The sequence below is a fragment of the Bos javanicus genome, chromosome 15 (assembly GCF_032452875.1).
Source record: "Bos javanicus breed banteng chromosome 15, ARS-OSU_banteng_1.0, whole genome shotgun sequence".
In the NCBI taxonomy this organism is placed as follows: Eukaryota; Metazoa; Chordata; class Mammalia; order Artiodactyla; family Bovidae; genus Bos; species Bos javanicus.
The window spans coordinates 15,556,582-15,582,339 of NC_083882.1; the positions used below are offsets into that span (position 1 = coordinate 15,556,582).

At 48.6% G+C, this 25,758-nt stretch overlaps 1 protein-coding gene across 6 annotated transcripts in view; it reads right to left on the bottom strand.

Annotated features, from left to right (window-relative positions):
• Positions 1-1,394: 1,394 nt before the first annotated feature.
• Positions 1,395-25,758, bottom strand: part of AMOTL1 (angiomotin like 1) — a 161,368-nt gene continuing 137,004 nt past the window's right edge. For all 6 annotated transcript variants that reach the window (XM_061440183.1, XM_061440182.1, XM_061440181.1 and 3 more), the window contains 6 exons: positions 24,653-24,802; positions 18,683-18,873; positions 12,973-13,098; positions 11,669-11,895; positions 3,591-3,866; positions 1,395-1,876 (listed from right to left, as the gene is read on the bottom strand). In XM_061440183.1, coding sequence (XP_061296167.1) covers positions 1,770-1,876; positions 3,591-3,866; positions 11,669-11,895; positions 12,973-13,098; positions 18,683-18,873; positions 24,653-24,802 — 1,077 coding nt within the window. In that variant the 3' untranslated portion in view covers positions 1,395-1,769. The remainder of the gene's footprint in view (positions 1,877-3,590; positions 3,867-11,668; positions 11,896-12,972; positions 13,099-18,682; positions 18,874-24,652; positions 24,803-25,758) is intronic.

Sequence of the window (25,758 nt, forward strand, 5' to 3'; positions counted from 1 at the left end):
CATTCTTGCCTGGAGAATCGCCATGGACAGAGAAGCCTCGCGGGCTATGGTCCACAGGGTTGCACAGAGTTGGACATGACTGAAGCGACTTGGCAGGCAGGCAGGCACCCAGGTTACACTCCAAAAACCAACCCTTCAAGGAGCTACCCCAGCCAACTTTTTGAAGTGATGGGGTCTTCAGGGCTTCATTTGGGTGGGATGCGAGAAAGTCTCAGATCATGGGCATGAGGACCCAGGGTGACAGAAATGCCGCTGGCCCGGAGGCAGCAAATTCATCAGGACCCCACAAGGGCATCTGATGGCCTGACTAGCCTCTCTCCTCTGATCCAGCACCTTCCAGGTTTGTAAAGGAAGCCGACATCTGAGACGTCAGATGCAAAACCCTACAACACGGGGAAAAGGGGGCCACGGCCTCACTCATTCCGGGCTCTTGGACCTGGTGCTTCTGTCTTACTTTGGACCAGTTGCTTCGAACTAAACCCTTGAACAACCCAACCACACTGTATCGATACTGGCCTATTAGGTTACGAAGCAATTCCCCAGCAGGGCGGACCTGACTGCTGACAGCCACAGAATCTGTGTGCTCACCAACTACATCCAGAAGGATTCAAGGGGATGGCAGAGCAGGGGCCACAAACAGTAGCAAGCGGGACAAGGTGCCAGGGGAGATTCTAGATGCCACCAAGTCAAGTGTCCCTTGGTTCCTGGAGCGCAATCCTGAAAGTCCTACCTCAACGGAGCAATGAGGTGGAGAATCAAAACTCCACGCAAGAGCTGATGTGAGGGGAGAAAGTTGTGGTGGCAGGAGCTTAATGCAGGACGTCACAGTGGCCGTGAATCCTCTGTCTCATCGGAGCTGACCAAGTTCACTGTCAGAAGGTCAACTGCTGTAGCCCAACTCCTCCAAGGCGGAGGAAACTGCCAGCAAGCCACCAAAAGGCTTTGTCCCACTAGTCACTGTGCATGATGACCCATCAGATACTGCTCTGGCAAACCCCAGACCGAAGGAACCCTGCAAGGCTTATTACAAGAGGGAAAAAAATGAAGGAAAAAAGGTATCATGAAAGAGAATGAGGCAGAGACAGAGATGAACTCAGAGATGTGAGCAGGGGTGAACCCCAAGACCAGAAAGCTCCCATCCTGCATACTGCTCAGTGCAGAAAAGCCAAGAAGGCCCATAACCTCCTGAAAATCCAAACCAATCAGGTACAGAGGTGGAGATGGCCTTTTAAACCCTCCACCACCCTGGACATTTCTCCTCCCTGCCACACCCACACGCATTCACAGGACACATCATGGAGGGCACAGGTGAAATGACGTTGTGTCAAGACAGACTGAGAGATTTCTAGGAGGTTCTTCTCAAAACAAGCTAAGAGGCAAGGAGAATGGGCGTATTCCAAGGAAGATCCATGCTCAGGTTTATCTGTTTATAACCAGACCATGGGTGTACACAGACCCTCCCCGAGAGGTACATTTTTCTGTACAATGAAAAAATTTCATTTCCTAGATCTTCTTTGTTTCCAAACCTACATGCATCTTCTCTCTTCCACCGTAAGCGGGAAAAATCCACGGCATCCTCTTCATCTTTAGTCATGTAGGTCTTCTGTTTTTGTTTTAACATTTATAAAAAGAATTCTCACTAATCTGAAATCCTTATCTGCTCAAACCATCCCTGATTTCCCATCCGCAACCTTCATGATCTTTCTTTCTCTTTGCCACGTTCCTTGCGCCTCGGTGTTCCACTGTTAAATTCAACAGGGAGCCCAGGGTTAGATGAGAACTTCCATCATCTCCCCGTCGGGAAACTCGGGCTTGTGGAGTAAGTTGCTGACGCGGCCTTTGTGGTCAGGCGACTTTCCGTGGCCGGGAGAGTTCTCTGCCAAACAGAAGGGACATATCAGCGGCCCGTTCCCCAGGAGGACCACAGGCCTACCCAGCTCGCTCTAAAATGGAACCACTTCAAGTACCACCCACCACCACCGGCGCACACAGGTTAAGGCCACAGAGCCCAGCTTTGGCGGACCAAAGCTAAATGCCTGGGCCTGGGATTCAGACACAAAGAACACAACCAGGACGTGATGGGAGAGGTCTGAGCGGGGGAAGGGGGCATTAGGACTTTGTGCGGGGACCTCACCCACCCCGCTCCCCTCCTTTCCTCTACATTATCAAGTGCCTACAATGAGGCAGGTCCCTCCCCGGTTCCCTGCCTTCTTGGCAAAAGGGCATCCCAAGAATTACATCTCCAAAAATCAACAACATTATGTATACTTGTTTATTTTGGAGAATGAACACAGGGAACCCCGTTGGAGGAAACAACTCATTTATGCCCAGGAGCCCCCACCTCCTCCAAAGGATTCCCGAGCAGAGGGATCCTCACCCCACAACTATGAACAGTCCAAAGCCAAGTCTATGCTCTCCAAGGACATTTCTGGACTCATTGCAAAACTCCTCCCAATCTGTCTTCTCTTAAATGTTTGAAAGCAACTCCTCAGAACTGGCCTGAGTGCTGGGCCATTTCACCCACCCTAAATCTACCTTCTGCGTCAATCGGGACTGAATCAGTGTCTCCTTCAGTCGACACTGAATCCTTGATGAGTAAACACCCTGAAGGCAACATCTCTGTACCTCATGCTCTTGATGGACCTGGTACCTGGTACCAGCTCCCAAACATACGGAGGGTGGGGGAGTTGGGGGGACTAATTCCTTAACATCCCTCGGAGGGTTTGTCTGCACACCTTCTGGGGAAGGGCTAGCTATTAAACATATGCTAAAAGGACAAATGCACTTTCTGTGCTCTTTAAATATGGTAGTAAGTTAGGAGTCTCTACACACATTTTAGGGCTTCCCAGGTGGCGCTAGTGGTAAAGAACATGCCTGCCAATGCAGGAGACATGATACCCGGTCAGGAAGATCCCCTGGAGTAGGAAATGGCAACCCACTTCAGTATTCTTGCCTGGAGAATTCCATGAACAGAGGAGCCTGGTGGGCTACAGTCTATGGAGTCACAGAGTGGGATATGACAGAAGCGACTTAGCATGCAAGCACACATATTTCAATTCCAGAATAATAAAGAGCCTGCAGAGTCTAGGGCATCCCTGGTGGCTCAGATGGCAAAGAATCTGCCTGCACTGCAGAAGACCCAGGTTCCATCCATGGGTTGGGAAGCTCCCCTGGAGAAGGGAATGGCAACTCACTCCAGTATTCTTGCCTAGAAAATCCCATGGACGGAGGAGCCTGGTGGGCTACAGTCCATAGAATCGCAAAGATTCAAACACGATGGAGCGACTAACACTTTGCAGAGCCTAAATGCATCAGAGTAACCATACTATAGAAAGTGAAATCACTCAGTCATGTCCAACTCTTTGCGACCCTGTGGACTATAGCATACCAGGCTCCTCCGTCCATGGGATTCTCCAGGCAAGAATACTGGAGTGGGTTGCCATTTCCTTCTCCAAGCATACCATAAGATAACCCATAAGTGAGAGTAGGTTGGTAGCCTGGCTCCCTCCCCAGCTCAATAGAAGCCCCTCTCCCACCCCTGACAGGACAGGGAGCTCTATGGAGTGTGAGAGCAGGTGGAGACCTCGTACCCAGTTTCTCTGCTGTGCCCTTGGCTGCGGGGTGCTTCAGCACGGGGCTGTTGGAAGGGGTCCCGCTGAGCCTGCTGCGCGTGGGCAGGGAGGCCACACCGGGCCAGAAGAGCTCGGCACTCTTGTCGGTCTGCGTGCTGCTGTCCTTGCTGCCCGTCTTGGCGTGGGCGCTGCTGGCCGACGTGCCGGGGGTTGGGGGCGAGAGCGTGGCGGCAGAGGGGGTGGGCAGCAGCGGGGTGGATGCGTGGTCATGGTGCTCCTTCCCCAGCAGCAGCCCTGTGGATGGAAGAACAGCTTCTTCAGTACCGTGCCTCAAGAAGCAAGACCCATCGGCTCGGCAGGGATACAGACGCCAGCGAAGAGAACGGACGTCTGTACAGGCTGGGGAGCGGTGGACTGGGAGATCAGGACTGACACACATACACACCTAGGTGGCACTCGTGGCCAAGAGTCTGCCTGCCAGTGCAGGCGATGCAGGAGACTTGGGTTTGATCCCTGGGTTGGGAAGATCCCCTGAAAGGAGGGCATGGCTACCCACTCCACTATTCTTGCCTGGAGAATCTCATGGACAGAGGAGCCTGGCGGGTTACAGTGCATGGGGTTGCAAAGAGTCAGACATGACTGAGCTTACACACACATGTAAACGAGGCGGCTAGTGGAAACCTGCTGTATAGCACAGGGAGCCCAGCTCCATGCTCTGTGGATGGGATGGGGGTCACAGTGGGAAGGGGGTCCAAGGGGGAGGGACAATATGTATATGGATGGCTGATTCACTTTCCTGTAGAGCAGAAACTATAACATTATAAGGCAACTACGTTGCCAACAAAGGTCCACTGAGTCAAGGCTATCACTTTTCCAGTAGTCATGTATGGATGTGAGAGTTGGACTATAAAGAAAGCTGAACACAGAAGAATTGATGCTTTTGAACTGTGATGTTGGCGAAGACAAGAGTCCCTTGGACAGCAAGGAGATCCAACCAGTCCATCCTAAAGGAGATCAGTCCTGGGTGTTCACTGGAGGGACTGATGTTGAAGCTGAAACTCTAATACTTTGGCCACCTGATGCGAAGAACTGACTCACTGGAAAAGACCCTGATCCTGGGAAAGATTGAAGGTGGGAGGAGAAGGGGACGACAGAGGATGAGATGGTTGGATGGCATCACCAACTCAATGGACCTGAGTTTGAGTAAACTCTGGGAACTGGTGATGGACAGGGAGGCCTGGCGTGCTGCAGTCCATGGGGTCGCAAAGAATCGGACATGACTGAGCGACTGAACTGAATACCCCAATTAAAAACCAAAAACAAAAAACCTAGCATGGGGCAGGGGAGGAGCTGTCACATAAACTGGTTATAATATAACAAATGATAGGATACTACTATTCTGAGGATGCTATGGAAAGAAGGGAGAAGAGGTAGCTTACAGGCAGAGTGTCGAGGGGCAGGGGCACTCCTGCAAGGCTTTCTGGAGACAATGCTTTCTTTCCGTCTGCAGCCCAGGAGGGCTAGTCCTGAGCAGTGGTGGCGTGTCTAAGAAAACCTGAAGGCTTCTCTGCTCCTAGACACAGCCCTGTTGGCCTGCTGCTCTGCCTAACAGCCCCCAACTCTACTCCTCTCTGGTAATGAATTGTCTCCCCAGGGCCTGGGTCAAAACAAGCATGCCTCCTGGTTACAGCAACAGAGTTGTGTACAATATTCCCCAGAGGGCTCCTTGTGATGAAGAGCCATGTCTTCCAAGAGGCAGGAAGCCAGCTGAGTTCCTGGGGAGGGCGGCTCAGCTCTTTTCTTCCCACCTATCCCAAGACCAAAGCGTTCAGGGTGGGAAGAGGGCGGCCGGCTGGGCAAAAGGGAGGCGTGACGTGCCCCGTTTCTTCAATGTCTTTCTGCAAGCTGGACAGCACAGCAACTGTTCTAATAGTGAAGTACGGCCCTCATTCAGAAAAGTGCCAGCACTTCACACCAGCCTACAGAAAGTGCAGTAAGCACAATCAAGTGTCTGTTCATTTAACGAAGTTCACACAGTCTCCTTGGTAGGGCTATTTCAGGGTGCCCATTCATAATGCAACACAACTCAATCCAGTCTGTCTACAGTGATGCTTCTCAACGTGTTCACACACATCAATTACTTGGATATAGTTAAGATGAAGATTCAAATCAGCGGGGGACCTTGAGCTTCTGTTTCTCTAAGAAGCTCCCAGGTGATGCTGGTGGTGCTGGCCCACAGACCACACCTTGAGGAGCAAGAAGCCTTCACTAGGTGCTTCCCAGACATCATCTCAGTTCGTATGAGGTAGGTCCTGTTGCTCTCTTTTGTTTTATAGAAAAGGAAATGGCCGATATTAGTGTCTCACAGTGGAGAAGTAGCAGAAATGGCATTTGAAGCCAGAGGTGCCTGCCTTTAAGTCCACCTTGTGTCCTTTTCCGCCTCATCACTCTACTCCTGCGTGGAGAGCCCAAGTCTAGCAAGAGTATTCCTGTGCAACTAAGCCACTGGTCAGTCATCTCACCTGGGAGCACCTGAGCCATCAGACAGGGATCTGCCTCCTTCCAGAGCCTCTCAGACAAGAGACCGTGGAAACGCTGTGGGGCCCGTGCAGGAGGTCTGTGGGAATTGAACGTGTGCCTCCCTCTGCAGTGGGAGGGCTCCACTCTTCTCTTGTGACAAGTGGACACTGATCACAGTAACAAGGGGAAATACGAGTGCGGAGAACACAGGAGCTCTTCCTGCGGCCAGGTCTTCCGCTCCCAGGCCTGGCTGTGACACATCAAATGTTAGAGGTACGGGCAGCCCCCAGGGAAATGCCTGCCTGGCTGGATGTCACAGACGGGCCTCTGCCGGAGAGGTTTCTATGGGAGAGGAGCACGTGCTGAGTCCCCTCCCAAGTCTACCTGAGCACCACTGCCGAGACTCTGTAAATGGGGAGGGGAGCTAAGAGTCCTTGAGAGGGACTTTGAAGATCCTAGCTGCTGTCCACATGCCTCCTCTTTGAAGTGCATTTCCTTGGAGGGCAGGGCCTACAGAAGTAACCCATGGGGGGACTTCAAAAGGAGATAGCGGCTGGGTGCCTTTGATTCCCCCCCCAGTCTGTCAGCTTCCTCCTGGAAGCTCTTATCCCCTTTGACATGAAGCAGCCAGGCTCCTCCACTGTCCTGGGCTGACAAAAACAGGCTCTCAGTTCCACGGATAAACAAAACACACTCTGACCCAGGGAAATGCATCAAAGAAGGGCCAGGCCCCTGGGGCTGCAGAGTCAGGGACAAGAGCAGAGGACGTGTGACTGGGAGTCCTGCCTGTGACCCGGGCAGCTCTGTCTCATCCTCTCTGACTCAGCGAGCTGGGCTGCTGGTCCCCATCACCCTAGGAAACCGGTCCATGGCTATGATGGCGTTTGCAGAATACTCTTCCAAACTCTGCCTGTGCAACAACAATCCAACAAAATACCACCAGCAGCCCCTTATGTGAGAGCACTGCTTGCAAAGTGCTTTCTCTCTAGTACGTCATTTTGGCCTTGCAATGACCCCATACAGTACAGCAGGGAAGACACTTCCAGACACCACCCAGCTTTTCTAGACACAGAAGCAGAGGTGGAGCAGTCTTACCACTGGTCTGGGGCAGAACCAAGTTCAGAGGCCTGAAGTCTCAACGTCTTCTTCCTACTAAAAATTTTTATAGTGTAAGACACCTTAGCTTTCAGTAATAATGATAATGATTATGAGTCAACTCATGGCTAACAGTGACTGGTGGGGTGGCCTTTGCTTCCACCACCAAAGTATGATGCATTATCCTTCCCACGCCTCCAATGGAGACTCCTGGACACTCACAGACAGGTCTGGCTCAGTCTCTTGTGGGGTCACTGCTCCTTTCTCCTGGGTCCTGGTGCGCATAAGGTTTTGTTTGTGCCCTCCAAGAGTCTGTTTCCCCAGTCCTGTGGAAGTTCTGTAATCAAATCCCACTGGCCTTCAAAGTCAAATTCCCTGGGGGTTCTCAGTCCCTTCGCCAGATCCCCAGGTTGGGAAATCTGGTTTGGGTCCCAGAACTTTCGCAACAGTGCAAAAACTTCTTTGGTATAACTGTTCTCCAGTTTGTGGGTTGTCTGCTCGGTGGTTCTATGGTGGGGCTCAGACCCCACACCTCCCAGGTCTGCTGCAGCCAGAGCCCCTGTTCCCGTGGCAGGCAACTGGTGACCCATGCCCTGCCCATCAGAGCAAGACTCAGATTCCCCCACAGCCAGTCCCTCCCATCAGGAAGCTTCTACAAGCCTCTTATCCTCATCCATCAGAGGGCAGACAGAATGGAAACCACAGTCACAGAAAACTAACCAAACTGATCACGAGGATCACAGCCTTCTCTAACTCAATGAAACTATGAGCCATGCTGTGTAGGGTCACCCAAGACCGACAGGTCATGGTGGAGAGTTCTAACAAAACATGGTCCACTGGAGAGTGAATGGCAAACCACTTCAGTATACTTCAGAAGAATACTGAGAAAAACCATATGAATGGTATGAAAAGGCAAAAAGATATGACATTGAAAGATGAACTCCCCAGGTCAGTAGGTGCCCAATCTGCTACTGGAGAAGACTGGAGAAATAGCTGCAGAAAGAATGAAGAGGTTGAGCCAAAGTGGAAACAATTACCCATTTGTGGATGTGACTGGTGTTGGAAGTAAAGTCCTATACTGTAAAGAGCAATATTGCATAGAAACCTGGAATGTTAGGTCCATGAACCAAGATAAATCAGAAGTGGTAAAACAGGAGATAGCAACAGTGAATATTGACATTTTAGGAATCAGTGAACTAAAAAGGATTGAATTGGGCAAATTTAATTCAGATGACCATTACATCTACTATTGTGGTAAGAATCCCTTAGTAGAAACGGAGTAGCCCTCATAGTCAACAAAAGAGTCTGAAATGCAGTACTTGGGTGCAATCTCAAAAATGAGATTTTTTTTGTTCATTTCCAAGGCAAGCCATTCAGTATCACAGTAATCCAAGTCTATGTCCCAACCACAAATGCCAAAGAAGCTAAAGTTGAATGGTTCTATGAGGACCTACAAGAACTTCTACAACTAAAACCAAAAAAAGATGTCTTTTTCATCATAGAGGACTGGACTGCAAAAGTAGGAAGTCAACAGATACCTGGAGTAACAGGCAACTTTGGGCTTGGAGTACAAAATGAAGCAAGCCAAAGGCTAACAAGTTTTGTCAAGACAATGCACTGCTTATAGCAAACACCCTCTTCCAACAACACAAGAGGTGACTCTACACATGGCCATCACCAGATGGTCAATACCAAAATCAGACTGATTATATTCTTTGCAGACAAAGATGGAGAAGCTCTATACAGTTGGCAAAAATAAGACTTGAAGCTGACTGTGTGGCTCAGATCATGAACTCCTTATTGTCAAATTCAGACTTGAAGAAAGAAGGGAAAACCACTAAACCATTTAGGTATGACCTAAATCAAATCCATTACGATTATACAGTGGAAGTGACACATAGATTCAAGGGATACGATCTGATAGATAAGAGTGCCTTAAGAACTATTAACAGGAGTTTGTAACACTGTAGGAGGACGTGATCAAAACCATCTCCAAGAAGGAGAAATGCAAAAAGGCAAAATGGTTGTCTGAGGAGGCCTTACAAATAGCTGAGAAAAGAAGAGAAGCTAAAGGCAAAGGAGAAAAGGAAAGATATACCCATTTGAATGCAGAGTTCCAAAGAATAGCAAGGAGAGATAAGAAAGCCTTCCTCAGTGATCAATGCATAGAAATAGAGGAAAACAATAGAATGGGAAAGACTAGAGATCTCTCCAAGAAAATCAGAGATGGCAAGGGAACATTTTATGCAAAGATGGGCTCGATAAAGGACAGAAACAGTACGGCCTTAACAGAAACAGAAGGTATTAAGAAGAGGTGGCAAGAATACACACAACTACTATACAAAAAAGATCTTAATGACCCAGATAACCACGATGGTGTGACCACTCACCTAGAGCCAGACATCTTAGAGTGCGAAGTCAAGTGGGCCTTAGGAAGCATCAAGATGAATAAAGCTGGTGGAGGTGATGGAATTTCAGGTGAGCTATTTCAAATTCTAAAAGATGATGCTGTGAAAATGCTGCGAGCCAGCAAATATGGAAAACTCAGCAGTGGCTACAGAACTGGTAAAGGTCAGTTTTCATTCCAATCCCAAAGAAAGGCAAGGCCAAAGAATGTTCAAACTACCACATAACTGCACTCATCTCACACACTAGCAAAGCAATGCTCAAAATTCTCAAAGCTAGGTTTTAATAGTACATGAACCAAGAACTTCCAGATGTTCAAGTTGGATTTAGAAAAGGCAGAGGAACCAGAGATCAAATTGCCAACATTTTTTGGATCATTGAAAATTCAAGAGAATTCCAAAAAAAACACCGACTTATGTTTCACTGACTACTTTAGTCAAAGACTAAAGCCTTTGACTGTGTGGATTACAACAAACTGTGGAAAATTCTTCAAGAGATGGGAATACCAGACCACCTGACCTGCCTCCTGAGAAATCTGTATGCAGGTCAGGAAGCAACAGTTAGAACTGGACATGGAACAATGGACTGGTTCCAAGTTGGGAAACGAGTAGGTCAAGACTGTATATCATCACCTTGCTTATTTAACTTACATGCAGAGTACATCATGAGAAATGCTGGGCTGGATGAAGCACAAGCTGGAACCAAAACTTCCGAGAGAAATATCAATAACCTCAGATATGCAGATGACACCACCCTGATGGCAGATGAAGAGGAACTGAAGAGCCTCTTGATGAAAGTGAAAGAGGAGAGTGAAAAAGTTGGCTTAAAGCTCAACATTCAGAAAATTAAGATCATGGCACCTGATCCCATCATTTCATGGCAAATAGATGGGCAAACAATGGCAACAGTGACAGACTTTATTTTCTTGGGCTCCAAAATTACTGCAGATGGTGATTGCAGCCATGAAATTAAGATGCTTGCTCCTTGGAAGAAAAGCTATGACAAGCCTAGACAGCATATTACAAAGCAGTCATATTACTTTGCCAACAAAGGTCCATATAGTCAAAGCTATGGTTTTTCCAATCATCCACTCATGTATGGGTGTGAGAGTTGGACCATAAAGAAAGCTGAGTGCTGAAGAACTGATGCTTTTGAACTGTGGTGCTGGAGATGACTCTTGAAAGTCCTTTGGTCAGCAAGGACATCAGAGCAGTCAATCCTAAAGGAAATCACTCCTGAATACTCATTGGAAGGACTGATGCTTAAGCTGAAGCCCCAATACTTTGGCCACCTGATAAGAAGGTCTTTTCATTAGAAAAGGCTCTGATGCTGGGAAAGATTGACAGCAAGAGGAGAAGGGGACTACAGAAAATGAGATAGCTGGATGGTATCACCGAGCTGATGGAAATGAGTTTGAGCCAAGTTCTGGGAGATGGTGAAAGACAGGGAAGCCTGGTGTGCTGCAGTCCGTGGGGTCACAAAGAGTCGCACACAACTGAGCAAGGGAACCGAACTTCACATGTGAGTAAACTGAGACTTAGAGATACTCAAAATTCCTACTTTCACAAGGGGGTCTGAACTCCATTGGCCAGCTGAGGTGCCTCAGTGTTTGTGCGACTCCTGCTCTTCAGAGGCTCACGTGAGGAGTGGAGGGGCTCACCTGTGCAGGGGTGGGGCTTGCCTGGGGGTGAGTGGGCCTCACTTATGGAGGGAGGACCTTGCCTGAGGGGGTGGGGCTCACCTGTAGAGGGGTGGGGTTTGCTTGGGGAGGGGCGGGGCTTGTTGAGGGGGTGGGGCTCTCTGCAGAGGGGCATGGCTTGCTTGGGAGGGGTGGGGATTGTTGAGGGGGTGGGCTCACCTGCAGAGGGGCAGGGCTTGCTTGGGAGGGGCGGGGCTTGTTGAGGGGGTGGGGCTCACTTGCAGAGGGGCAGGGATTGCTTGGGGAGGGGCGGGGCTTATCAAGGGAGTGGGGCTGACCTGCAGAGGGGCAGGGCTTGTTGAGGGGGTGGGGCTGACCTGCAGAAGGGCAGAGCTTGCTTGGGAGGGGCGGGGCTTGTTGAGGGGGTGGGGCTCACCTATGCTTCCCTTCCAGGTCTTCTCCTCCTTTCTCTCCTCAGCCAACTGGCTGCTGGTGAGCGAGGTCTGGCGGGAGTGAGTCCCGGTGGCTGCTGCAATGGATGGCACAGAGCGGGCGGGTCTCAGGCTGGAGGAGTCCGTCTTCCCGGCATCTTTACGGGATCGCTGCTGGAGGACCTTAATCATGGCGTCCTTCTCTATGATTTTGGCATGGAGATTTTTAATACTGTGTAAGAAAACAAAACAGTCATGATCAAAATCCATGGAATGACAGGGATATTTGTATTTTTCTCAGGACCCCATAGATTTTAACTATAATTCCAAGGACAGAGTTAACTGCTGCCTATGTCTTCAGTTACAATCTCCAATTGTAGAAGACTGATCTTTTGTAGTACCTGAAAAGGGGACACATTCTCTGGCCCCTTAGGAGGCTCTGGGACCCCGAGGACACACAGTTTGAGTGCATGTGGCCACCTGGCAGGGACATCTTGGACTGAAGTGTGTCTAGAAGCCTGGCAGTAGGAAGGGTGCAAGGAACTACGGGGAAACACACACAAACTCAAGCCTCACACAGGGTGGGCTGCTCAGGAGAGTCAATTTGCCTATTTTCTGAGGGAGGGGTGGTTCGGGAAATGGACAAGTTTTCTGTGAGAAGATGTTGTTTTCCTCCCTGAAGGTCAAAGATGAGAATCAGGAGACATGTGAGTTCTTTTTCACAACCTAAGTAGTAACTTGCTGAGCTTATCAGCGACTCAGCCATGCAGTCCTATTTTCACATCTGCAGAATGAGAAGCTCAGCTTCCCAGGGCTCAACAGGGAGGGCTGGAGGTGGGCGGCAGGCTAGCTCTGCGATGTCACAAAGCCTGCTGGAGGACTTCTTGTTTACTTCAGGAGAAAAACACATTGGCTACATATGTTCTTTATTACTGGCTGGAATATATAAATACTGGCTCAAAAACTCTGAGACTCTGACATATGATGTTTCCCTCTGTCTAGCTGATAATGTCGAGTAGGCTGTTGAGACAGACACCCAGAAAACACATGGGCTTCTAAATTCTTGTTACTAGCCTCCACCTAAATATCTGCATCTGACATGAAATTAGCTCCCAGAGACCTCGGGCTCCAGGCCCCTTGTTAACAGGACTCTTTCCCTGGAATGCAAACTTGGAGGGCTCAAGCTGAAGGCTATCTAGAACGGGAAGGGGCTGGAGACGCGTGCACACAGCGGGATGGTGGCCCCACCGGGCTTGTGAGGTGGGTGGCAGGCGTGGGACCCGGGGGGCTGGGCACGGCCGTCCCTTACGTGTACTCCATGTCCTGACACCTCCTGGTGGCCTGCACCACCTCCTCCTCCTCCTGCCAGATGTGGGCCTCCAGCGAGCTCTCGCCATAGCTGCCATTCCTCGAGTGGTTGACAATCGTGGTGTCCCTGGCAACACGGAACACACACACAGACTGATGTCAGTCAGTTCTCTCCCTGAACTGCTAGAACGAAGCTAGTTTCTAAGGAAAATAAAATGCAAAGTTCCAAATTCCCTGCCCCTTCTACCAATGATCCTGAATCATAAGCGACGTGGTGTGCGCTGAATACAGACACTATACACTTAAGTGTGCACTTATGTTAGGGCCAGTGTCTCCTAACATGTGGACAGTGGATAGTACCAGTATGTCCATGCTTGTGCTCTTTCACACTTCTTTCTTACTTTCTCAACCAGCATTCAGGTGTTATTCTGTTTCTCGCCCACTTAGGAGCTATCTCAGTGTTTTACAATAAATGGGGACTCAGGAAATGCCTGAAACAGAGACTGGTCCTCCTGGACAGCAAGGCCCCGGCTGGAGTCCCCTCCACGCTTGCGTCCGGCTCGCTTCTCCTGTGAGCCCCTGCCTAGGATTCAGGTCTGTTCAGTGCGACAACCATGCCGGGCAGGAGGACACAAACATGAAGAAGACACACCCCATGTCCTGGGAAAGTCCAGTCGAGGGGGTGGAGTCGGGGAGGGGCAGACAGAGGGAGACCACAAAGCAGTGCAGCTGGCAGCAGGTGCCTGGCTGAAAACAGCCGGTCAACGGGGACTGCTCTCCTGTCACTGGTTCCGTCAATATAATTACTCCTAACAGGGCTTCCCCGGTGCCTCAGACGGTAAAGAATCTGCCTGCAGTGCACAAGACCCCGGTTCGATCCCTGGGTCAGGAAGATCCCCTGGAGGAGGGCATGGCAACACACTCCAGTACTCTTGCCTGGAGAATTCCACAGACAGAGGAACCTGGCAGCCATGGTCCATGGGGTCACAAAGAGTCGGACCCAACCAACACTTTCTCTTTCAATGATGACTGGTAAAGACAAGATAATCGTGTCATCTAAGTCAGTGGTCCTTAACCTTTTTGGCACTAGGGACAGGTTTCGTGAAAGACGATTTGTCCACGGGGTGGGGTGGGGTGGCAGAGGGTGGATGGTTCAGGCGATGATGTGAGCGATGGGGAGTGACAGACAGATGAAGAAGCTTCAGTTGCTCTGTCAGTCCATTGCTCCTAAGAGGCCATGGTACTGGTGCTCGGCCTGGGGGTTGAGGATCTCTGAATTCTAAGAGATCTAAGCATGTCTGAGGCTGAAAGGCACAATCTTAAACTAGGAAGTGAATCTTTAGTAAGAAGTGATCCAGATTCACGTCCCTTTAATTTCACATTACAGCGTTAAAATCTTAAAGCTCTTTTCTAGAACACCTAAAAGTAGCAAAAAGAGGGGCCTTCTTGCACGTGTTCATGAGGGAGTGTTTCATCATGTCTGGACCTGGGTGAAGCACTTTACCCGAGGTATCTCATGTAGCTCTCTCAGGAACTTGGGCAGTAAGCATGATTATCCTCATTTTACAGATGAACAAATGAATGAGTTTGCAAGAGCACCCAGTTAGTGAAGGCAGATGGATTCAAATCCAGATATCCCTGACTCCAGAGTCCATGCTCTTAACCTTCACACTCCTCAGTGTCCTGTGTCTTTATGAAGACCTCAGCAAAGGTACATGAATGATAAGATAAACCAACAAAGAGGGCACATGTGAGAATGTGGCCAAATGCAAACTGCCTAAAACAAATCAGAACGCCTAACAACACAGGGAGCCAGCAGAGTGCTTTAAACATACTGACACAATTATAAATTCACTCCATGGTGCTCAAAACTCATCAATACAGGGTATTAGAGCCAGAAACATTTTCAACTGATTTATTTTTAGAGAATTTACTGGAGACAGATTTAAAAATTCATATTTATACTATCAAGGACAGGAGGTACAATTAGATGAAAACAACTTAGAAGGTATACACACACAACTCTCAACAAAATATTACATTGCTTTGAAATGTTTAAAAAGTTTCAAAACTTCCCCACCCACACAAAACAGCCTAGTCTCTCAAACTTCTGATCACTGGTGCCAAAAATGCATCAAGATGGCAAAAGCAGTTGGTACACAAATATCACACTGCCTATAAACATGAAGTATGCAGCAGTGGCTGCAAAGTCACTAAGCTAATGGCTGGGAATAGTCATTTTTGCCAGTTCTTACATAGCCATTTAGCATCTCAGCAATAAGAGCTCAGAATTTTGACCTTTCTCAAAAATTCTTCATTTTCCCTTTCTCCCTTTTTGTTAATAGCAAAGCCATGCTAAAACTACAGAGGTTTTCTTTGAAAAGAACAGTAAGATAGGAGTTACAAATGTGACCTCCTCTGAACTGACTTTTCCCAAGACTGGGGGAAGCAGTGGTCAGTAGAAGGGAGGAAAGTTTCCCATGGAATTGTTAGATGCTCAGTAATGACATGTGAAAGCAAAAAAAGGGGAAGGGAGGGACGGTGCAAAGTGACCCATCCACCTACAAATCCATCCAGGACTTTAAACAGAGCTAAGGAGGAGAGAAACAGGGCTGGGTAAATCCCACAGGATTACTGTCTGAGAGCAAGAGGCCTGTCCCCTGCTTGAAGGACGACAGATGGCCAAGGCTGGGCCTAACATAGTGGGATGGGGCTGACTGCGTGTGGGCTCTGGCTGGTTCAACTCACAACACTCCGCCACCCCCATCCTGTGCCCACTGAGCAGTCTCATGCCTCAGACCTGTTCCATGCCCTACTTCTGACTTTACATTCCAGTCCCATTTGTCTCGGAGAAGGCAATGGCACCCCACTCCAGTACTCTTGCCTGGAAAATCCCATGGGCGGAGGAGCCTGGTAGGCTGCAGTCCATGGGCTTGCTAAGAGTCGGACACGACTGAGCGAATTCACTTTCACTTTTCACTTTCATGCACTGGAGAAGGAAATGGCAACCCACTCCAGTGTTCTTGCCTGGAGAATCCCAGGGACGGGGGAGCCTGGCGGGCTGCCCTCTATGGGGTCGCACAGAGTCGGATACGACTGAAGCGACTTAGCAGCAGCAGCAGCCCACTTGTCTCCGGATCCCCTCTTCTTTTTTTTTTTTTTTTTGGTTGTTGTTTAGTTACAAAGTCCTGTCCAACTCTTTCACGACACCTTGGACTATAGCCCACCAGGCTCCTCTGTTCACGGGATTTCCCAGGCAGGAATACTGGAGTGAGTTGCCATTTCTTTCTCCAGGGTATCTTCCCGATCTAGGGATCAAACCTGAGTTTCCTGCGTTGACAGGTGGATTCTTTACCACTGAGCCATCAAGGAAGCCCTCCTGGGGATCCCAAGCGTGCATCTAATCTGATAAATCAGGAGTTGAGACAACAATGACCCATAACAGCCTTGGGTCATGCTTCCAAGGTAGCGCTATTGGGGTTTCTGTGTTCTCAGCCAGGGGAATACAGTCTGCTTCCTTGCACATCACCAGTCAAAGATTTCAGAGATTAGGTAATTTCTGAATAAAGTAAGTGACACTCAGAAAGGCCTTGTGCAGTCACACACCTACAGTGGGCAAAAAGCAGGCCGTGAGAGCCCTGACTGGCAGAACGCACAGCCTTGCAGGTCAGCGCAGTGAAAGTGCATGCCAGTGAGACAGAAGGGCTGAAAGTGGACGTCCTGCCTGCCTACTCGGTGTTCTTTCCATCAAAAGTCATGCAGATTCCCAGGGCAACCACTGACAGGCAGGCGTTAGACTAAGCTGGCAAACAAGGCCACATCCCTCCATGCAACTTTATGATGGGCTGTTCTCTGCCTCGGGATCCAGAGGTGATTTAGTTTTTAGCTCAGAAAACAAAGAGCTGAAGATAAAAACATTTCAGTTATGTAAAAAATCAAAAGTGTTCCCAAGGGCTTCACCAATGTCACCCACACATTTCAAGGGCTGGCCTGAGGCTGTAACTTCCTCCATGGCTGGAGCTGCAACTCACCGAGATTGATACGCATCCTGAATGCCTATTTCCACTCCCAAAGACACACTAAGAGGGGACACGGTGGGCTGTTTTCCCTCACAGCACCGACATACAGAATCAACACTTGAGCACTAATAAAGGATCTCCAAACAGTGATTTTCCACTTGGGTCTGCAGGTGCAAGTGTGCTGAGCACCCAGAGGAGGCATCTGTGCCCACGTGGGTAGCACTGGTCTCTCTCTGAGTTCCTGGAGGTGCCATCTGGGCATTCAGCTAGCAATTCTCTACCTGGGTAATGAACATGGCAGCCCACGCTCAACATATAAAGTAACTTCCCCAAACCACAAGGGACCTTCTCTACCTCATTCAAAAAGAAATCACACAGCCCAAGAAGTGGAGGGCTGACTAAATGACAGCATTCTCTTCTCATGCCTGGTTCACACCCTCCCATCCCCAATGGTACAACAATAACTCTTATGTAGTCCAGTTTTATTGATGCTCCTTTAAAATCTGAGGCTCTCCGCCAAATATGCTGACTCAAAATTTTGGTAAATTCCAAACAACTCTGAATTCAATGCCCAATACAACTTATGGGCAAAAAGGAGGTGGTGAGAATCCGGACTAGCAGAACACAGAGCCTTGCAGGTCAGTGCAACAGAAGGGAATGCAGGCTAGGTACAGCAATTGAGGGAAACGACCTGCTCATTCAGACAAGGGTAGAACCTAACAGAATTATCGTGTGAATTATTGAGCATTTTGAGCTAGTTTTTAAAGAAAGAGTAAGGCTGTGCACCCACAACAAAGGAAATAAAGCAAGAGAGGTAGGAACTGATAGTCGCAGAAAACCATTTCAAACCAAGTGAGATCAGGCTTTAAGCCAGGCAAATTTCAATTTGACGGGTGGTACCACCACTTACTACCACTGTGTCTCTCTAAACCCCAATTCGAGGAAATATGAGGATATGCAAAATGAGGATAATAGTCCTCACTCTCAGGGCTGTTATGAGGATTGCATGTTCTTGTCTGGCCCATGAAACATACCCACTGTTAAAAAGAACATAAAGTATACTTTTCCAGCATCATTCTTAAAGACCACATAGTACTCTGTTGAACAGATGGACTTCAGTATTGACTGACTCCCACTTATTGGGCTCTACTCTGTTTTTAAATGTATTGATGTTTTCAACTACATTGAGATGAACGTCCTTGGACATAAGTCTTCAGGCACTTATACAATGATTTCCTTAAAAGAAATGTTGAGAATCAGAATTGTGGAACCAAAGCAGAGATGGTGTTGTTCAGTCGCTAAATCCTGTCCAACTCTTTGTGACCCCATTTGTCCGCAGCAGGCACGCTTCCCTATCCATCACCAACTCCCGGAGTTTACTCAAACTCATGTCCACTGAGTCAATGATGCCATCCAACCATCTCATCCTTTGTCGCCCCCTCCTCCTCCTGCCCTCAATCTTTCCCAGCATCAGGGTCTTTTCCAATGAGTTGAGTCCTCCAAAGAAGAGGGATAGATTACCAAAATCATTCTCCAGAAACCTTACACCACACCTTGCTCTCCAACTAGCACTACAGCCACTTTGAAATTATTTTTAACCGCTCTCACTCCCTGGGATGCAGGCGTGAACCCCTCCGGACACCCTGCGCTTCTTTCCACTGTTTTCCGAGGCGCGCGGTGCCCGGGCCTCACCTCTCAGCAGCGGCGGTGGCCGCGGCGCTCATGGCGAAGTGGCGGATGGCGCTCTCCTCCACGTACTTCTGCTCCCACTTGGTCATGTCGGCCTCCAGCGCCAGGATGCGCTCCTCCTTCTCCCTCACAAGTTCCATGAGCGCTGGGGCGTTGTACTCCGGCAGGCTGGCCGGCTGGCTGTTGCCATGTTTCTGGAGAAGCGGAAGAAATAACACCTCGATGCTGAACCGGGCTGCAAAGCAGACCGCATGTAGGCAGAGCTTCCCTGGGAAGCGCGCGCGGTTCATGCAGGTCCTGCAGCGCGTTTCACACGCATCCGCACGCCCTTGCCTCCTCTCCAGCACAGGAGACCCTAACGGGTGGATCCCCACACTGTCAACCCCTATATCCGGTTCCTCTAGCTCATTTAATTCTCCTGGAACTCTACCAAAGGCACAACATGATCCCAATTTTGCAGACGGGAAAACTAAGCTGTTGAGGAAGCTTGAATGCACTGTTCTGTGTCTCTAAGGCTATTCTTAAGCAGGTTCAGGATTTAAACCAGAAATCTGTCTGGCTACATTCAGCTTCACCTGTCAGGAAGTGCCTTTGTCCAAGGTCTCCCAGTTGATTTATCCCAAGAGTAAGAACAAGAAAGAAGACTGGGTCTCAGGGTCTAGGGCATTTTCTCTAGAGTTCAAGGAAGTGATTCAGCTGTTTGCTTTCCCTGAGGCTGGGAGTCAGAAGGGAGGCACAGGAAGTGGGAGTGAGATGCCCTAGGCAGCAGCTCTCAACCTTTCTGGCATGGGGACTGGTTTCCTGGAAGACAACCACAGACTGGGGGTGGGGCAGGGGGAAGATGATTTCCGGATGATTCAAGCACAATAATTTATTGTGCACTTTATTTCTATTATTATTACATCAGCTCCACCTCAGATTATCAGGCATTAGATCCCAGTGGCTGGGGACCCCTGCCTTGAGGGCATGCTTGCCCAGCCTCACCGCTGGCATCTGGGAAACAGAAATTAACACCTACCCTACGTGGAAGCCGGGTAATCAAATAGGACAGCTATGAAAGCACTTAATACACTTTAAGGGGCTAAACAAAGTGCTACCAGAAAACCTCTGATGCAAATCAAGCTCATTTCCCAACCCCTTCTCTCCATCTGGGTCTATAAGAGAGCCACCTCTCAGTTTCTGTCCAAATCCCTTGTGTTGCATCTCAGGCTGGTGACCTGCTTGGGTTAAGAGCTATCTGAGCAAATACATGCATTTCAACACTCAAGTGTTCAGAGATAGCACAATCTAATGGGTAAGTATGTTGGCCAGAAAAATATACGAAGAGTCAGGCAGGCCAGCTTCTGCTGCCTGTTCAGCTAGTCACCAAATATTTACTAAGCATGCACTCTGTACAGGGGGTACCACAAGGAACAGTGCAGAGAAAATCTTTGCCCTCAATGTGTTCACCTGGGAGAAATGCCCTAATTAGCAACTTGATCTTGAAATGGTCTCTCAGTTGCCCTGGACCTCATTTTGCTCTTCAAGGATATTTCCCCTAGACTTTCCTGGTGGCACAGTGGATAGGAATCTGCCTGCCAATGCAGGGGACACAGGTTCAATCCCTGGTCCTGGGAAATTCCACATGGCATGGAGCAACTAATCCTGTGCACCACAATGATTGAGTCTGTGCTCTAGAGCCTGAGAGCCACAGCTACTGACCCCACGTGCTGCAGCTACTGAAGACCACGCGCCTAGAGCCTGTGCTCCACAACAAGAGAAGCCATCCCAATGAGAAACCCACGCACCACAACCAAGAGTGGCCCTCACTCATTGCAACTAGAGAAAGTCTGTGCACTGCAATGAAGATCCAGTGCAACCAAAGCAAAAATAAGTCAGTACATTTTTAAAAAAGAGAATATTTCCCCTTCTCTCTTCTACCTCCTAAGACCACCTGAGCTCTGTTCAAGAAAGAGAAGATTGTGAGTTCCAAAAATTTTAATTTTCCTTCCCTTTTTACCGTTACTCTATTTCACTTTCTTCCACTTCTAATGATGCTTGAGTACTACACTTGGCCTCCCAAAGTAGAGGGAGATGACTTCTAAAAAAAGAATCTGTTCGTGGAGAGCTGCTATTTCCTCCTGGTCCTAGCGTCTTGACCTATCTTCGTCTTCCCTCTTCTCAGTCCAGCCACATTTGTCACTTTTTATTTCAGTGGCATTGGAAAAGTTGGAGCAGTTTGATCAAATGACTCTGAAGGTAATGATGAGAAAAAACAGCAATGATAGTTATTCTTCCTTCATTAGTTGCTAAGTGTCAATCACTGTAAGGATTTTGTGCAGATTCTCTTATTTGTAATTACAAGTATATGGTAAGCATAATTTATGTGCCCCATTTTAGAGACAAGGAAGTGAAGGCGCAGACAGATTACTTTTTCAATAGGAGAAGGCAGGATTCAACACTGGTCAGCCTAACCTCAGAGTCCATATTCTGATCTGATCTACGATTCCATGCCACTCTGCTCACGTCCAGTCTAACCATCCTTCTGGAAGGTTCCAGGGCACCTTGCAGGGATAATGGAGCTTATCTGGGGCTCGGTGTTGTTAGAGGGTTGGGTGGAGAGAGTCAGCAGTGTCTTGGCATGTATCTAAAGGCAGAGCCCTTCTGCGGGGTAGTTGATTCAAAAGTGCTCTAAGTTGATCTCTCAATGGTCCTTTCCAGAATGACTCTCTATGGGGAAGGTGGGCAGTGTGACCTTACTGCTTTGTTGAAGAGAGAGATGACCGGGAGCTTTATTTCTTTTGTGTAACCTCAGTATGCCTTCTGATAGGGTCAGATAAATATTTGAGTGGCACTAGGGTGAAGGAGCAGGGTGCAGCATGGGCTGCCCACATCCCAGGCGGGCAGATGTGTGAGCTCCTCACAGTGAATGAGGAGGAAGCGGATCAGAGTATGAGTTCCTTGGGTGACCCCGCACTCCAGAGTGGATGCTGGTCATCCCTGCTGAGGGTCAACAGAACTGTGATCACTACACTTATTCACAGACTCCAGGCAGGAATCGGACCAATCTATATAGTATCTGCCACATGGAACTATTAAAATCCCAAGGTGTTCTGGTGGATTTCTTTGTGACAACATTTTTGCCTTTTCTGGTTATAGAATAACGTATGTGAAGTGTTAGTTGGTAAGTCGTGTCCAACTCTTTGCGACCCCATGGACTGTAGCCTGCCAGGCTTCTCTGTCCATGGGATTCTCCAGGCAAGAATACTGGAGTGAGTTGCCATTCCCTTCTCCAGGGGATCTTCCTAACCCAGGGGTTGAACCTGGGTCTCCTGCATTGCAGGCAGATTCTTTACTGTCTGACCCACTAGGGAGTATGCTCACTGGTAAAATGAGAGAATGAAGCATTAAAGGAAAAAATTTAAAAAAAAATTATCTTTTTAATGAGTAGGGAAAAGTAGGGAAACCCTCAAGTGTCTTTCATAACAGAGGAGACAGATTAACACTCTCATTAAAAAACAACAAAAAAAACCCCTGGAATATTAATGTAAAGAAATGCTGGGCAATTCTGTTTAAAGATTGTTTCCCCTTTCTCTGGTCTCATGTCAGCCACACACAGCTGGGGTCTGCTATCCTCTTCAAAGACAAGTCCAAACTATAAGCCGCATAATACTCGAAGAGTCCCAATTCTGAAACTTCCGTCCTCCCAGTACGTGCATGCAAAGCCAAGTGGCTTGTCATGTCCGACTTTTTGCAACCCACTGGACCCACCAGGCTCCTCTGTCTTTGGGATTCTCCAGGCAAGAATACTGGAGTGGGTTGCCATGCCCTCCTCCAGGGGATATTCCCAACCCAGGGACGGAACCAGTGTCTCTAACATCTCCTGCATCGGCAGGTGGGTTCTTTACCACTAGCACCACCAGGAAGCCCTCTGTCCTCCCCAGGTAGCCTAAATCTGGCAGCTGACTTTATGTACAGCAGGAATGTTGTGTTTGCTCGTCTAAGGAAAAAACAGATGTGAGTATGCAAGGGTCTAAGTGTACATATGGGAATGGGCCTCTGTGGCAATAGAGATATTTTCCAAATCATGTTAACTTCACATTTCTTCCGGATATATAACAAGGATAATGGAGTTGAGTCTGGTTTCTTTCTTTCCTCTTTTATTTTTTTAAGAAAAAGACATCGTGCAAAACTAAATGTTGATAATGTACAGGAAGATATTCTTATACATTTCAGATAAGAAATTGGTACATTTACTTTGTAGAGTGATTTGGCAATATCTAGCAATGTTTAGCATATGCATTCGCTATCCAGAAATTCCATTTTTAGGTATATCCTCTTGGGAAACTCTCACATTCTTTAGCAAGGAGACATATAAAAAGGCAGCTCACTATAGTAGTCTATAACAGCAATACCACTGACAAAAATCCCGAGAGTAATCAGTGGGGGAGAGATGGTTGAGAATACACAAAGGAGCTGAAATGAAGAGTCTGGTTTCACGGCACTCAAAATAGAAGATCCAGGGATAAGTAATTTAACTGTAGGGTGTGGGTGGCACATTAACTGGAAAGGAACATTCTTTTTTGCTCTAAGTACTGAGATGTGCCTATTCTGTCAGCCAGAAACTCATAAATACCCACCAGGTGCCAGCACAGTACCAGAAAGCCTGGCACCAGAGAGCCTACCCTTCAGTTGGGAAGCTTAAGATCTCAATAACCGAGCAACAGAGAACAGCCGAAGGGTGGGGAATGTGGCACAGGTTAGACAGATCGGAGACAGACTCAGTTCTTCCTAAGAAGCCAAGTTGGTGGGGGCCTGGGTGGGCCTCTGAATTTTCCGGGCAATCTTGCCAACATGTCCATTTCCAGCCAAGTACACATGTGCAGAGGGAGCTGTGTGCACTGCCATGAGAAAGGGCTGAACTGGCCTGAGCATATGCTTTCAAGCGTTTTCAAGTGTTTCAACCATAACCACTATGCGCTGTCCACTAGACAATTCCATGGAGCCTTGTCTCGTGTTTCCCTGGTTCCAAACTTACAGCACACCCTTCACCAGCTGCACAGAGGACTGGGCCCACAGCGCTGGCCGATTATATGCCAGAAGCCCCTGACCAGCCTGTAAAGGGGTCTGGCCCAGCTGGCGGATGTCTGCCCTTGTCGAGGCCCACATGGACCCTGGGCTGGGGTGTTTTCATCTGAGCTTCTTCATAGCTGCATTACAGGAAGAGCTGTTACCAGGAGAAACAGGGAGCGGCAGAAGGACTAAGCGCCTATGGCCAACACTAGCTTTTCGGGATAGTCCTGACTCCTTTTGTCCTTTACCTCTGAAAACTCACTGATGGTCATGTCCTCCTTATTTCACCCCCATTCTAGGTCCCCCCCACCTCGACTCCCACCATATCTACCCCCTTGAAGACACTAATAGCCATTCAAGCTGGCTTTCCTGACTTTGACACCTGTCCGTCCAGCCCCTCTTCTGACACCACTGGAGGGCTCCTCCCTTGATCCTACAGGGGTGGGGGCGGGGGGCGGGGAATCCACTTTCCCAACCTGAGCAAACGCCCTCCACAAACTGGCAGTTGCCACCTGACCGGCCAGCTCCTTGGGCACGCTCCCCCAGCTGTCCTGGACTCACCGCGTGTCTCACACCTCTCTCCTCTATGCACTGAACTCCTCTATCTCTGATGCTTCCTGCAGAATGGCCAACAAACTCATCTCTCCAAGTGCTACTCAAAGTCATCTTCTGTGAAGTCGTGTATACTTGCATTCCCCCATGCCCAGCCCCCAAGGGTCACCTACTTCTTTCTGTAAGGACCTCTGTCCCTCCAAGGGAGTGGACTGATTGCTCCACTGGCTGGACCTCCGAGCACAGACGCTCTCACCAGCCTTGAGCTCCAAACGCAGAGCGCAGCCCGCAGGCAGCAGGCACCCCGCTTCACGCATGCGCCCCGCTCCACGCATGCGCCACCCCGCCCCGCCCCGCCCCGCCCCTCACCTGCTGGGTCCTCAGGGCGTCCAGCTCCCTCTCCAGCCAGGTGCGCAGCCTCCGCTCCATCTGCTCGCGCTTCTCACACGCTGACTGCAGCTGGGTCAGGGCCTGCTGCAGCTTCTCGACTTTCTCCACATATGCCTGCTTCTCTCGGAGCTGAGCAGAGTAAAAAGGAGCACGGGATTTAGACTGTGATTCTTGAAGCTGGAGTGGAGGTGAGGGCGGGGTGAGGGGGAGAGAAGGTCAGAGTACCTGGAGATGCTGTCCTTTCCTCACTCCTATACCTAAGCCGTGCTGAAACAGAAAAGATTTAGGCCAAGGCCAGCAGTTACACCTAAAACGGCTGGGATATTCTGAACTGAAGACCCTAAGAGGTCACCTGCTTTCAGTCATTCACAGAGCTCTGAGCTCAATCCTTGGTTATTGCTTAGTACTTACAGCATGTACGGGCATTGGAAATGAGGTTAATAAAGAATTTTTAAGTGTCATGAGGAAATGATTATTCTATAATGTTAACTGAAAAATCTAGAATCAAAAGTTATATACAACATCATCACAACTATGTCTATCATCAATGTATGAAAAAAGACTGAAAGGAAATGAAAGCATTGTGTTTACCTGTATAGCAGAAAAAATAATTTCTCGTCTTCTTTCTTCTGTATTTTTCAAATTTTCTATAAGTATCAATTACTATCGTAACAGAGAGATTGTGTCTGTATGAATATATGCATGTGTATCCATTTGTGTATGTGTGAATAAGTATAAATATTTCTTATTGTAGATATTTGGAAGTAACTTTCTCCTAAAGATTTCAGAGCCCTTTACGGATGAATAGCTGACAGCCCTGGAGAGAAGGATGGGGCTAATGAACATGCAAACCACACAATAACTGAGGAGAAACAGATTAAGGTAAAAATGATTTATGTAAATGTCATGTCAGGTATGAATTTAGAACCATCAATCAACAGCTTCAAATTCTTACCCTCAGAGTTTGTTTTCTCCCAATTAGGCGTCTGGTCCATGTTCATAAATTCCAGGCACATTTCTAACTTGCTGGGGATTGGCTGGGGCCAAAAATCAGACTGAGGCATTTATCTGATCCTGGGTGAGTA